The following is a 16,014-nucleotide window of genomic DNA, read 5'->3' as shown; positions in this document are numbered from 1 at the left end:
TATTGTAGATCGATCGTATTTGGGTGGAGAGGGAGGAGAGGGCAGCAGGCTATCATGGTCTGGTGGAGAGAGAGAGAGAGAGAGAGAGAGAGAGAGAGAGAGAGAGAGAGAGAGAGAGACGAACGATGCCACCACATGCAATATTGTTTGTAACCTATGAGGGGGAGTGATACTGTTCTAGTGCATCGATATTATTTTCATCTCACCATTATTATTATATACATAATTCTTATAAATAAAAGCATCTTGATAAGACATTAAGATTTTCTTAGCCAAAGTAATGTATTTCCATGAAATCATTCAAATAATTTCCACAAAACAACAGTTGTTAACCGTAGCCTGAAAGTTGGGGTTGGAGGTAAGCATCGGTATGAAAATATGTTCATGTAGATTATAGTATTTCATAACTAATGACAATGAAAGCATTTCAGTTACATGATAAAGGATTTCATCAACCAAAATCAATGATTTCCATGAAAATTTAAAAATAACTTCGCAATACGAGTAGCCTAGTTGTTGGTCGAAGTTGTGGCTAGCCGATGAGATGGTTGTTGATCATCGTGTTAAGAAAATTCATCCAAAGTAAAATATTTTATAACTTGCTTAAATAAAAGCACTTTAAAAAAGGTCAAAAAGCTTTTCATCATACAAACGAATGGCTTTCCATGAAACGTTTCAAATAATTTGCCCATAATATTTGTATTTGTTGAGATTACCAAAAAAATTAAATACTTACCTGGACCAAAATCGGTATATACGGATTTCTTTTTGCACGGGGGTCTTTGGAACCAAACCCCCGTGTAAAAAGAGGGACTACTGTATATGTATTTACAGATGTGATTATATATACAGGCAGTACCCGCTCATTGGCGGCATTGGTTAATGGCGTTTCGGTTTTACGGCACTTGGCTAACTGTGTCGTTAATCAGATTTTCAACACCAGTAAGCGGTTTATCGGCACCGTAAGTAGTTTATCAGCACCACTAAGCAGTTTATCAGCTTCGGGAGGTAGTTTGTCGGCTTCGGTAGGCGGTTTTTCGACGTCAGCAAGCGATTTATGGCACTGGTAAGCAGTTTATCAGCGTCAGTAAGCACTTTATCGCTGCTTATGGCATTGTAAATGCCATTTATTACCATAACAATTATGCTGTTCCAGTTAACGATGATTTTCGGTAATCGGCGCTCGGCTGGGAACAAAACCCCTGTCGTTAACCGTGGACTGGCTGCACTGTATGTATTCTTAGATGCTTCATATAATTTTCTTATATAAAACATTTAAAATTTTTTTAGTTTTTTATTTTCCTATTTAATTTTATTAGTGTCAATAACCGAGATGTTGCAATACCAGTTGTAGTAACCGTAAATCAATCAGTCAGTTGCATCATGTATAGTGACTTGTACATCTTGAGTCGCATAACTGCTTTTTTGTGCATTTCTGAGTGCAGTTTCTATCATAATGGGATCAAAGGAAGAGAGAAGTATTATAAGAAAACCTTATAAAAAACAGTGTGCACTACAAGAACTGAGAAGACAAAAGTAATCGGAACAGATGGCTAGAGTCTTTATATGTGAAATTCCTGGAAGCACATTTGTTTTCATCTGATTACTTTGTAATTATTGCGGGATATTTCATATATATGAAAGAGTACTATTACTGAAAACTTTCATAGTTATTACAAAATAAACAATATTTTTCTTACGCTGTTTTCTCAAAACTTATATTTCCGTGAAGTTAGAATCTACATCTCAGAGAACACTGAAAAAATTTCATTAAAGCTTTCACATCCTGTGATGTAACTATAAATCTTCCACGTTCAGAAAAGTTTTTTGGCTGCAACTGGGAAAAGACACATGCACCTTTGTGATACTTTGCAGTTTTTTATTCAAATGTAAAATTTATGTAGAATTTTGTAGTCCCGAGTACTGGGATTTTGAATATTAATAATGTAATAAGAGGTAAAAGTTTGAAGTAAATCCCTCTAACTACAAGGTCACATAATTAACATATATTGTAATGGACGCTTAAGGCATCGACACCCCCCTTAATCCTTTACAAGTGTTGTGGTCGCTTGAGTGCGAAGATTAGAAGTGAAATAAGACAAAGTGATAAACAAAATACTTTTGGAATCTCCTTTTGTATACAAGCACAGAAGTCACAAGGATTGAAGGTTAATACCTTCAAGTTATTGAATGGGAAAGTAATGGTAGTTGTAGGAAACTTACAAACCAAAGGACGCAAAATGGAAACAAGGTAAAAAATACACAAGAGTAGTAAACTTGTGCAAGATGATGGGTTGCAAATTTGGTGTAATTGAAAAGCAAACACCAATCAATATCATAACTAGTAAATGCAGTGTTAGGAGTATGTAACATGATCAATAACACTGGGTAAGAAATTATAAATAAAGTATGGACAAGAGGCTTTACTTTACAAACTAAGAAAATTCTTACTAAAATGTATACAATATATCCTGAAGTTAGCTAACCTGCATGCAAACTAACCTCCAAAGACAATTGGTAACTAGCTAACCTTGTATTGCCCAGGTGCTCCCAACAGAAAATACTAGCAAATATATTTGAAATATTTGCAGAACACAGAACAAACCCTGAACAAGGGTACCTAAAAAAAAAAGGTGCATTGTTCTCTAAAATAGAAAACATGCTTAAGAGAATAATCTTCATGTCAACAAACGGATAGTGCAGCCTAGTTACCGATGAAGTTGAACTACCTGTCCAGGTACCAGTACTTCAGGTACCACCTAGAAAATTAATTATTAAACAAAGAAGGCAAAGTGTAAAAAGTATACAGTGATCTGAAGTATTTCACATGGTTCAAATGCTTTTAAGGTGATCCTATATGGATCAAAAGTATGGGAATTCTGTTAGCAGGCATCTTAACAGCAGATGCAAAAAAAGTAACCCCTAGATCCTTGATATGAATGGGCAAGATTACCACCACTCTTCTGTGTTTTTAGACAAGGCTGCAGTGTTTGGGACAATGAAAGGCCACTGGTGAGGGTTTTATAATTAAAGGAAGTGTGGTTAAGCAACATGATTTTGGGTCCTGGTGTTTCCTCCTCGCCAAGACATTAAATTCATAATTGATGAAAGCTTAGATTTTAGATTAGTGCTCTTGTATTACTTGATGTATCCTTTCGTTATTAAGGTGTTATGTCTTTTTTCAATATGGTACTTAGATGCTTGAGTTTTAATGCAAAGAAATCAATTTTACTTTTGTCTAAATGTCCTTTTTTTTTCTTATTGCTTTCTAGCCTGAAGTTATTAGTGTAGATTCATCTCCTGAATTGTTGATACCACCTCCAATTCCACCACTCCCAGCAGCTGTTGCCTCTACATCAGCATTATCTCATTCCTCTTCCTCTAATACTACCCCAGTAATGGATGTAAATATACAGGTAAGAATTTAACAGACACTGGAGTCTGGCCTTTTTGATAAGCAACAAAGTTTAAGTAATAAAGACCTTATAATACAGTATAGCCTGCACTTGAATATTTTCCAGATATAGCTAACAATAATTCCACATAGTTACTAACCTGTACTTTACATGTAATATTCAATATACAGAAATAGATATATCTAAAATGTATCACATCTAAATTGGTAGCATAGGAAAAAATAATAGTAATATGGTAGCTGGTAAATATGTAAGTATGCTAAACTAAGGTCTGATGAGGTGATATTTTATATACATATATACTTTTGACAGTGTAGCCACTGTTTGTCCTCAAAGGAGTTATTTTATGGTCCCACCATGGCTTCATAAGACAGACCAGCCATTATCACAGAATTCTCTCATAGTGGGTCTTGGCAAGAATACTGATCGAGTATAAAGGACTCAAGGCAAGGAGGCTCTTTCCCTTGCCCACGGCATTTATCCAGTTTTCTATTCGTCCCTCTTACACAGGTGTGACAGCAGTGCACAAGTCAGCCAAATACTCATCATTCTTTTGGTGTGCACTGTAACCAGTTGTAACACAGGTCCCCCAGAAGAATTTCATGTTCATGTTGCCGATTTGGCGAAATTCATTGATATCACTGTAGGAAAATTAAGTGCCTGGTTGTAAGCCTCTGTAAAAGTTTTAGTTCCTCAATAGTGTTGCAATTAGGCTTAATTGTTAAAACCCAGTAGCCTTTAATACCTCCTCCTAAGTGGTGATGGGCACAATTGTTAAATCCCATTAGCTGGTGATACATCCTCCAAGGTTGGAATTTTGGATTAAGCAACTAGGCTTTGGCATAGTACAAATTTTGCTGTCAACTTTGACTATTTTTAAAAATTCATTAATTTGAAATTTTACACTGAAAATCATTAGTCAATGTTTTTTTTTTTTTAATTATACATAGAATTTTTTTTTCAGAGTAGAAATGAAAATGTAATTTTTGGCCTAATTTCTTGGCCACAAAATGACAATCGTGACTTGCAGTTTCCTTGTATGTGTTTAATTTGAATCTTAGTCTTAAACTAAATGTTATTTGTTTATGTTAATAATTTGGAAACATTTAAAATGAATTATGTACTGCAGAAATTTCCCAAGTTACCTTTTAACCCTTAAACGCCGAGCCTCTATTTACAAAAACGTCTCCCGTATGCCGGCGTTGGGGAGTTAGCGCCAAGAAAAAAAGTTTTTAAAAATCACAGCACGCTTAGTTTTTAAGATTAAGAGTTCATTTTTGGCTCCTTTTTTTGTCATTGCCTGAAGTTTAGTATGTAACCATCAGAAATGAAAAAAAATATCATCATATATAAATATTGAAATATATGACAGTGCAAAAAATTTTCATATATAATTTTATACAAATCACAACTGAGCAAGACGGTTAAAGCTAACGGGTTATTTTTTTCTTTGTATTGTACACTAAATTGCGATGATTTTGGTATATAACAAATTGTAAAACGATCAAAGCAACACAGAGAAAATATTATCACAAAATGATGCATGAATTAAGTAACACGTGGACGTAAAAAATGTTTTTTTCAAAAATTCACCATAAATCGAAATATTGTGCTAGAGACTTCCCGTTTGTTGAAAAATGAAGCTAATTGATTGAATATTACTAGACTGTAAGTGTTTTAGCTTACAATTGCAGTTTTTAGACCATTTCGGTCGAGTTAAAGTTGACCGAAAGTAGAATTTTTTCTGTTTATCGTGATTTATATGAAAATATTTCAAAAATGATAAAAGCTACAACCATGAGTTATTTTCTGTTGTATTGTACATGAAATTGTGCACATTTTCATATATAAAACTTTATGTAACAACTAATATAAAACGGTGCAAACATTACAACAACGTGATTTAAAGAATTTCTGAGATGTTCGCCGAAAGTTACCACGCGGACCTAAGGAAAATGTTTTTTCAAAAATTCACCATAAATCGAAATATTGTGCTAGAGACTTCCAATTTATTGCAAAATGAAGGTAAATGATTGAATATTACTAGAATGTAAGAGTTTTAGCTTACAATTGCGTTTTTCGACCATTTCGTCGAGTTAAAGTTGACCAAGGTTGAAATTTTGGCAGTTATTGTGATTTATGTGAAAATATTTCAAAACTGATAAAAGCTACAACCATGAGCTATTTTCTGTTGTATTCTACATGAAATTGTTCACATTTTCATATATAAAAGTTTATGTAACGACTAATGTAAAACGATGCAAACATTACGACAACATGACGAAAAGAATTTCTGAGATGTTCGGCCGAAAGCACGCACGCAGACGTAAGGAAAAATTTTTTTTTTTTTTTTTTAGAAATTCACCATAAATCGAAATATTGTGCTAGAGATTTCCAGTTTGTTGCAAAATGAAGGTACATGATTGAATATTACTAGATTGTAAGAGTTTTAGATTATAATTGCGTTTTTTTACCATTTCGGTCGAGTTAAAGTTGACCGAAGGTTGAAATTTGGCAGTTATCATGCTTTATATGAAAATATTTCAAAACTGATAAAAGCTATAACCGTAAGTTATTTTCTTTTGTATTCTACATGAAATTGCGCACATTTCCATATATAAAACTTTATGTAACGACTAATATAAAACGGTACAAACATTACAACAACATGACGAAAGAATTTCTGGCGCGGACGTAAGGAAAAAGTTTTTTTCAAAAATTCACCATAAATCGAAATACTGTGCTAGAGACTTCCAATTTGTTGCAAAATGAAGATAAATGAATGAATATTACTAGAATGTAAGAGTTTTAGCTTACAATTGCATTTTTTACCATTTCGGTCGAGTCAAAGTTAACTGAAGGTTGACATTTTGGCAGTTATCGTGGTTTATATGAAAATATTTCCAAACTGACAAAAGTTACAACCATGGGTTGTATGTTGCTGTATTTTACATGAAATTGCGCACATTTTCATATATAAAACTTTATGTAACGGCTAATATAAAACGGTGCAAAACTTACGACAAAATGACGAAAGAATTTCTGAAATTTTCGGCTGAGTTACCGCACGGGCGTAAGGAAAAATTTTTTTTCAAAAATTCACCATAAATCGAAATATTGTGCTAGAGACTTCCAATTTATTGCAAAATGAAGGTAAATGATTGAATATTACTAGAATGTAAGAGTTTTAGCTTACAATTGCGTTTTTCGACCATTTCGGTCGAGTCAAAGTTGACCGAAGGTTGAAATTTTTTGTAGTCGATGTGCGGTACGTCCACTCGGCACCCAACAGACAATTTTAGTCGACGTATGATATGTCCAGTCGGCGTCTAAGGGTTAATATGGTTTTTGTGTGTGTGTGTGTGTATTGTAGAGAAATGGAAAATATTTATAGGCAGATCTTCTCTTAGTATTTATTACTCTGCTGGATAGTGACATCGCAACTTTTAAATAAGACATAAAGTTCAGCTCCTCGGTTGGATGTAGCAAATACTTTCCAGTACTAGTTATTGATATTGAATTAATAGTTTCAGTGATATGTTAGTTACCATAACTCAGATTATTATAATAGCTAATGATAAGTTGAAGTCTATTACTATCCAATATCATAAAGGTGGTACCTTAATGTTGATATGACAGACAAGTTCCAGTCACTTACAAACATCTCATTGAGTTTTAACTCGATAGTCGGTTATAACTTCAAGTACAGTACCATTGAATATAGCTTATTTATGTGGTATTTTACTGTAGTTTTGTTAGGGTGGCATTTATTGCAAAAATACACTAGTATACAAATGTCAGAAATACACCTAACTTTAAATTGAGCATTCAAGCATGGATATGTTCTTGTAAAATAGATAGTTGAATAAAATAACTATTTTAAATGTAAAATGCCGTGCAATTTAAGGTTGTATGTGGTCTATTAGATTTGATGTGCTAAGCTAGCTCATAATAGAATTAAATGCTGTATTATTATTGCAGTACCTCTTAAGTCATGCATATTGGCCATTATTGTTTTTGTTTCTTAATCAGATGCTAAAATCTCACATATGTAAAACCAGTTCCTTAGGATATTCGTGGTTTATCTTTGTTTGCTATAGATTTCTTTACATGTTAATATATTAAACTAGTTTTATATAGCATAGGTACCTCTTAGTTTAATCATGAATTGAGTGATGACACCAGTAATTATATCGCTAATAGAATGGTACCCCTAGAGTTGTCACAGCCATATACTTATTACATAGTCCATTTCATACTGGTGCATGTTGTGTTTATCGGATAGATATAGGCAGCTCCCATTTGACCATTCCTCATGGTTTTTTGGCCTTCCTTATTACAGGTTTGCTCATAAGCTAAGCCCAAAGGTTGCTTTCCCCACTGCAAACTGCTGTTTGGCAGCGAGAGGGTACAAGTCACCTGCCATGAACATAGCCCTGCTGGCATAAAGTTCTGTTAAGGTAGTTGTCAGACATGGGCACAATAAGCAACATGCTTCTGGCTGTGAACCATGACAGAAAGGCTTAATTGTTCCATACGAATATAAACCTTTGGCCCTTACATTGGGAAAATTCTCCTGAGCAGCTGGAACACCGGTTATGAAAATATTCTACGTAATACAATCAAGATATGGCGGAGTAATGCATAGCATCGCGCAATGGGGCCAACAAGTGGGAGGAGTCTCATCGCTTGCCCCCAAGAATCCCGTGACGCACCAGTGTTCTCTTAACCGCCTCCTCGAGCAGTTGTACACTGCTCATCTCTCATCAAAGCCGGTTTTTTCTCTCTATGCCATTTTGTTTGCAATTGGTTCTATTTTGTGTGTTCTGAATGGTGTATATTGTGCCTTTTTGTGTATATGTTCACTTCATCATCATGCAAACCCATAATTTACCTAAGCCTAGTGCTAAGAAACAAAGGAAGTGCCCTGGTATTGCCAGCAACCTTTGCTTGTGCTACCTAGCTTCTTTTGAAAGTGATCCTCACATAACTTGTAGCAGGTGTAGACTTTGTTTGCAATGTAAGTAGCCCTGTTCTGAATGTCGTGATTGGTCTTGGCCACGGGAGGATTTTGACCCTTTGATGGCGGCAGACGACACCATACTTCTTGTTCCTTTTTCCTTCCCTGAATCGTCTTCTTGCTTCTTGTTTGGAAGAATTTACCCTTCACGTTCATCTGTTGTTTCCGCAATAGATGTCCAAGAATACCATCTCCTTCTGGCTATGGGAGGTTATCAGAAGTGCATATGCTTCTTCTAATATAGATGACAGCTCAGTACAACCTAAAGCTCATGACATCAGTGGTCTCGGCCCTCCATCGCTTTTAGGAAGAATCTATTAGTTTAAAGAGTTTTGAGGGCTGGTACGTGGAATCGTCAGACCACCTTTACCGCTCTCTACCTGAAGGACATCACTCATAGGTCCTTGGATACATTTTCCTTGGGTCTGGTGGTGGCTTCCCAACATGGTCTTACTTGCCAGTGCTCCTTGTGGGCAAATTGTATCAAGTCTGGATGTTGGTGTGAAAGAGACTGTGATCGCAGTGAATGGTCTTATTCTTTCTCCTTTCCTTCTTCACTCCCAAGCAGCAGCGAAGAGAACAATCTTCAGTAATGGATCTGTCTAGATATACAGGTGAGGAGGACATCTTTCTTTTTCTTCACTTTTCATATAATGAATTAATCTCAGAAATAGAAATGATGCCATTCTTCCCTCTGTAACAAAGTATTCTCTATAGATCAAGGTAGTTAACTAGTTGTTTGTTTTTACAACAAATACAAATCATCCCTTTCTTCTTGGCACATTGTGGGATCTTATTCCCAATGTGGCAAAAGCCCTGATGTCTTGTGTGGCTACTAGAAAAACATTTTCTCCTCTCAGTCATGGGCTTTGATCTCTGTATACTCCAACATTGGAGAAAGTGAGCCCATTTGAGTTAGACCTACAATTGGTCTTGCTTACTTTCCCTCCCACCAATAAGTAAGTCTCCTGATGTAAAGGCTGAAGGTTTGTATACGTATGGGAACAAATTACAAATTTTTATTCAATTTTGTATTTTTCCTAACATACAAACCTGAGTCCTTTAGATTAATGGCCCACCTCAGCCACCCCTTATTCAGTTTTTCTGGGCTGGAAGATCACTGGTGTGTCACGGGATTCTTAGGGGCAAGCGAGATGAGACTCCCACTTGTTGGCCCCATTGGGTGACGTGTATTACTCCGCCATCCCCCCTCAATTTGGGACCACCTTGATGCAGTGAGGGGGTTCTTGAACCCCAGGAATCTGTTCTTGGGTTTAGTCCAAGAGTCCCCTATACCATTATATATTTCTTTGAATTAATTTTTGTGGAATTTTCTGCTTTTGATAAAATTTATTGGACCTGATAAATAGGAAAAGATAACATATGCTTCAGTACAGAGCAAACCCCAAAAAAAGTAAATATCATCTTGACCCAACCTTGACTCACTTCAACTCCCTCTTTGGGAGTGGAAGTTGGTCAAGGTTTCTAACCTTAGAAACTGACCAAAAAATGTCAGCACTCAAGTTAGAAAATTATTTATTGAGCAGACACTCTATGACTGAAATGTTGTTTAGACAGATAAAAGAAAAGACATGGCATATAGAAGCCACAACAAAAAGCGTCTGAAAAATATTTATCAATAAAAAATATAGATAACATAAATATAAAAACAGAAAAACATGATACTATGAACAGTATTCAGGGTACCATTGTACTTCCTGAGAATAATAACAAGCCAGATGAAAAGAAAATACTATTAGACTAACTTTAAAAGAGATATACAAAAGTACAGGATTGTGAACTGTACGATCTGTCAAATAAACAGATTAATAAACAAATATTAAAAATCACAAAAATAAAATTTGAAGGTCAAGATCTACCTCAGAAAATAAAAATTTTAGGCCAAACCAGAGAAGAACCATATGTCCCAAAGCTGCTACAGTGTAAAAATTGTACTAAATATGGACACGTGAAAAAATATTGTCGAAACGAACAATGGGCGCGAGTATTGTGGATCTGAAGAACATGCCACACAATGGAAGTGCAGCAAACCAAAGTGTATAAACTGTGGGCAAGACCATCATGCGAGACCCAAAGAATGTATTTACAATACAGAGTTAAAAATATTAAAAGAAAGAAATGGAATGTCTGTAAAAGAAGCTGAATTAGAATTGAAAGTGAAAGGAATTCAAGAGCCCTCTGAGAAACGTACATATTTTTCAGTAACAAGAACCAATAATGAAACAAATGCATACAAATAGAAATAATGGGGCACAGAAAAGTAAATCTCAAGAAGAAATTAATGCTTTAGAAATAAAAACTAAAATGGTAAAGAATAAAGAAACAGGTACAAATGAGGTGTATAATATTTTATCCAATTCATTTGAAATATTAATGCAAATAGGAACACAGAGGATGCTACTGCGGAAGTGACAGAAGAGGGTCGTGATGGACTGTAAAGAAAGATAAAAAAAGGCCTCTGGAGAGAACACCACCCAAAATGAAGAAACCAACTCTTATTAGAGAAACATCGGTCAAACCAAAGAGAAAGGATATGAAGAAAGAACAAAAACAAAAGCAGGCTAATTATGCGCTTTTATCTCCTATAATAGTAAAACCTATGAAGGCAGATATCCAAAACACTGAAGAAGTGAGAGAGAACCAGACCATAGATAATAATGATTATGTCAAGGGAGAAGAGATTACTCCATCTCCAGTAATTGGTACAAGAACAAATGAAAAAAGAAATATACATGATAATGCATGTGGATGTAATAATTGTTTCATTGAATTATGCAGTAATAACAAAAGCATAAGAAAAGATGGTTTAACAAAAATTATAAGAAATTTTATGAAATATAGAAAGAAAGAAACCATGGATCTGAGTACCCATGAAAAAGGTTGCGTGTGCATAGAGCACTTAGTATGTTATAAAGGAAAACAAGTGAATGTTGTGAGTAAATTAGTAGAAAAAATCCAAGTTGATAATACAAGAAAAGAAAGTAAAACTTGACCGCCATAACATGATATTTTGAATAGCTGTATTATACAATGGAACGTAAATGTTCCGCAGACCAGATTACACCTAGGAGAAATACAAAGAATACGAACCAATGATATTATGTTTACAACATGTCAACAAAACAATATCAACAATAGATAAATATACCTTGGCATTTACATCTAGAGAGGAAGAAGGAAATTTAGGTACTGCTATATATGTACATAATAAAGTATGTTATGACAAAGTACCTGTAAACTTTTCTGATCTGCAAATATCGAGCATTAGGATTCTGAACTATATGATCTGCCAAGTAAACAGATGGATAAACAAATGTTAAAAATCGCAAAAATAAAATTTGAAGGTCAAGATCTACCTCAGAAAATAAAAATTTTAGCCCAAACCAGAAAAGTAAGACCATACGTCCCAAAGCTGCTAGTGTAAAAATTGTAGTAAATATGGACATGCGAAAAAATATTGTCGAAATGAACCTGTGTGTGCGTATTATGGATCTGGAGAACATGCCACTCAATGGAAGTGCAGCAAACCAAAGAGTATAAACTGTGGGCAAGACCATCGTGCGAGATCCAAAGAATGTATGTACTATATTTACAATACAGAGTTAAAAATATTACAAGAAAGAACTGGAATGTCTGTAAAAGAAGCTAAATTAGAATTGAAAGTGAGAGGAATTCAAGAGCATTCCAAGAAACGTACATATTTTTCAGTAACGAACCAATAATGAAAACAAATGCATACAAATAGAAATAATGGAGCACAGAAAAGTAAATCTCAGGAAGAAATTAATGCTTTAGAAATAAAAACTAAAATGGTAAAGAATAAAGAAACAGGTATGAATGAGATGGAGAAAGACATTTTACCCTCGCTACAGTTCTCAGGGTGGATTGTAATATAGAGCAGTTATATGTGTGTTATGGAGGTGGCCTCCTCGACAAATTTTAAATCACACACATGCAGTATGTGTGTATGTAGTATATGTATGTATTTTAATATGTATATACTAATATGATTATGTATATAGATTTTTAGATATTTTTATATGAAACTCCTTTTAAATTTATTTATTTTTTAGTTTCTTAACTTTATTATAGTGTCAATAACCTAGGTGTTGTGATGCCAGTTTTAGTAACCATAAACCAATCAATCATTCTTCTTAAGGAAGGAATCAGCTATTTTTAACAGTAGTTAAGATTGATCACAAATAATATAAATTTTCAGTCATTTGGGGTCAGCCATTCAGTCTTCTTTTGTTTGAATGCTGGCTCATAAGTGATCTTTAATAGTAGGTAAGTATCCAAATATAAATTTTAATATGAAATTTTTTTGTTTACTAGAGTTCACTACTTTGCACTCATTGTTCTAGTGAGCTTTTGTCTTGAGACTTTCTTCCAATGCAAACCCATTGCTCATAAGAAAATCTTTAAGCACATAAGTGCTTCTTTTAGACCTGTCTGTGCCAACTCCCTTTCTTCATGCCTCCCAGTGGTCTTCTGGTATTGATTTCATCTTCTTCATCCTCACACTTAAATAGTGATATGAACTATTTTATGATGAATAGGTATGCAGTGAAATATTTTTCAATGCAGCAAGTCTTTGTATAACTTCATTTATCATAAACTCAAGTGTCCCCATTCCATCCCTACTGTCTTAGATGGAGATTGGGATAGGAGAATGTGCCATTGGTAAGTACCCAGATAATAGGGAGTTGGTTGAGCATATGCATTGGGCTCTTCTTGGTATGTCCATCACAGTAAAAAGGCAATTTCAAGGTGAACTGGTGTGTTTGATAACTTTTTGTGCTATTATAAAAAGACTTCATAAGTTTGGAATAATTAAAGTGGTGTCTGGGTTTTTAAAAATTTATGATTTATTGATTAAACACAGGATTTATTGCTTTTTAGGTTTTATGTGATGGGGCATCAGAAGGAAGCTCTTTTCCACTAGAACTACCTAGCTCAACATCTGTCAGTGAGCTCCGTACTATGCTTCACCAGCTTGTTGGTATTACTCCTTGTAACCAGGTAATAATCTTCTAGTTATGTGGTCTTGAGGCTACAAGTTTTAAAAGCAGTTGATTCCCAATCATTTTTCTTTATTGTAAATATTAATTTTATGTTGACACACACAAAACTATTGAGTTGATATCGGTTGAACACCTCAGAGTAGTTCCTGTTTGCCCCTGGTATCCTGAGGTGAAAGGCATAGTGACTGATCTTAACTCTAAACCATGGTTAAGTGGGTTTGAGAAAAGTAGAGTAATTTTGGAGCTGTTATGTCTATTTGCCTTATTTTGTAATTGTCAGTTCAACAAGCCTTCAAAATTCACTTGGAAATCTGTAGACGTTGAGAAGTTTATCTGTAATAACCCCATATACTGTATAAGAACTTTGAATGTAGACCCTTTAACAGCCAGTATGCATACAGAAAAAAGTTAGGTATTTTTTATGCCCTGTTAAATGTAATTAGTTAAAGTCACAACCCTACTTACGACTTTCACGTTACGAGCATTCAGAGATATGAACAAACAGGGTCACAAGTTTAAATTGTTCAGAGTACTTCCCTTTGCCACCAGTAAGTTCAAATTTTGCTCTGGCACATTTTCTGCCTAGTAAGAATTTTGCTGCACGAGGAAGAACAATAACTTGTTCCTATAACCCCTACCATGTTTATCCTAAGTATTCTTGTGATTAACTACAATATATTCTTACAATCACAAGAATACTCGTTCCCACTTGTAAACATTCCTACTTATTTCTATCTTTCCGATTTAACTCATTCTTTTGATGATTCCCGTTTTCTATATTTCCTCTCCTCATAGGAAATGTTTAGTATGCATTTTTGTCAATAGATGGTGGTGTGCATTTTTTACTTTATGAACTTCCAGTGTCAGGATGCTGCTGCTGCTAAATTCTCTCCAAGCTCATAACTTTCAAACCATGGAGAAATACTAAATTTTGAATTTTGCATGAATCTAAATGATCTTTTCTTCTTTTTACCTTTCGAACATCCAAAGTAATTCATTATAGTATGTTTAGTGTGCATTTATGTCAATAGATGGCAGTGTACATTGTTTACTTTATAAACTTCCAATGTCAGATGCTGCCCCTGTGAAATTCCTTCCAAGTTCATAACTTTCAAAGCATGGAGAAATACTAAATTTTGAATGTTGCATGAATCTAAATTATATTTTCTTCTTTTTACCATTTAACATCCAAAACCATTTAACATCCAAAGTGATTCTTTACAACACTGCCTGATTTTAAAATAGTGAAAATAGTATAATCTGTGACTCCCAAAGTAGCTTGGGAATGTAAACATAATTTTTCAACAAAAATTACGCGCTACATATTAAAAACCAACTCACAAACAGTTCAAGATACGAACAGCCATCCAGAACGTAACTCATCCGAAGTTGGGTAGTGACTGTGTACACAATCTTAATAATGGATGTAAGACCAGACTTGTTCAAATTGAAATACTGAACATATCCAGGAAGAACCAAAATTTAGAATTTAGATTTTAAACAGTGCTAGTATATGCGGGGCAAACATGGTGAAATCCTGGACAGTGGCATGGCATAGTTGACTTGTGGTTCATGTATGATGGAATGGTGTTAACTTTCTGGAATGATGTTGCTAACCTCTATTCCTTTGTGATTTTATCCATGCATACCCAAAAGTTCTTTTGAAGGCAAAAGTTCCAAACTTTTTGCTCTTGTAACCTACCCTGCCCTTTTATCATTTTGTTATTTAGCATGCCACAGACATGACTGCACCCCAACTCTTCATCTAGATGGAGTAATCTGTAATGAGTGGTTTTACTTTTTGTGGGTAACCCAATATTATATTTCTTTTGCTTGTAATCTTCTATAGTTATCAGTTTTGCTGTGGCATACTGTTTTCGGAGTATCCAAGTCCGTTTTTGTGTTGCAGTTATGATCTTGAAGAATTCATTTAGGTTGTATTAGTCTTGCATGTACAGTACCATGAAATTCCATGTGAGAAGGTGAACTCTCTTCTTCAAATTTGTGTAAAAGTTTGTTGATATTGCTGAATTTTATGATATGAATGAACCATGAATTCTTACCATTAGAAAAGGGTATAAGATACAAGAGGCAGTAAGTTTAGGTGGCCTACAGGAATAAGTTCTAAACTCGTGCCTAGCATTTTGTTTCTATTGAATAAGAAAAAATTTCATGAGCACAGGGTGTCTGTTGTGTCATTTCATTAGGCAGCCAGAAAATCTAAGGCTGACATGTGTTTGTGATTATGGCAGAAACAATATAAAAGAAAATCCTACTCATCTCTCCGATACAAGTACATGTATGGTTCTGTGGTGAGGAAGAGAGAGCAGCATGCCTGTACACCCATAAGGGAGGAGAGGATTAGCCTGTTAAGTACAGGTTGATAACAGTAGTGCGTGATGTAGTACAGAATTTATAAGAAGGAAATGGATCTTATGTGTGGCATAGGGATGTGGCCAGGAGTGTTAGAATAAAGCTTTTATATGTTGATAGGGCAGCTGTCCCACAGCTCTGAAAGTTATGAATACAGGAA

General features: G+C 34.8%; 1 protein-coding gene across 1 annotated transcript in view; it reads left to right on the top strand.

The window, feature by feature from the left end:
- casp (Fas associated factor casp) overlaps nt 1-16,014 on the top strand; it is a 158,458-nt gene that overhangs the window by 39,834 nt on the left and 102,610 nt on the right. Inside the window, 2 exon segments of the mRNA XM_067105473.1 lie at nt 3,273-3,416; nt 13,360-13,479. Coding sequence (XP_066961574.1) covers nt 3,273-3,416; nt 13,360-13,479 — 264 coding nt within the window.

Source organism: Macrobrachium rosenbergii, chromosome 6 (assembly GCF_040412425.1).
Source record: "Macrobrachium rosenbergii isolate ZJJX-2024 chromosome 6, ASM4041242v1, whole genome shotgun sequence".
In the NCBI taxonomy this organism is placed as follows: domain Eukaryota; kingdom Metazoa; phylum Arthropoda; class Malacostraca; order Decapoda; family Palaemonidae; genus Macrobrachium; species Macrobrachium rosenbergii.
The sequence above is the reverse complement of the archived record's forward strand: the minus strand, read 5'-3'. Positions and strand labels throughout refer to the sequence as shown.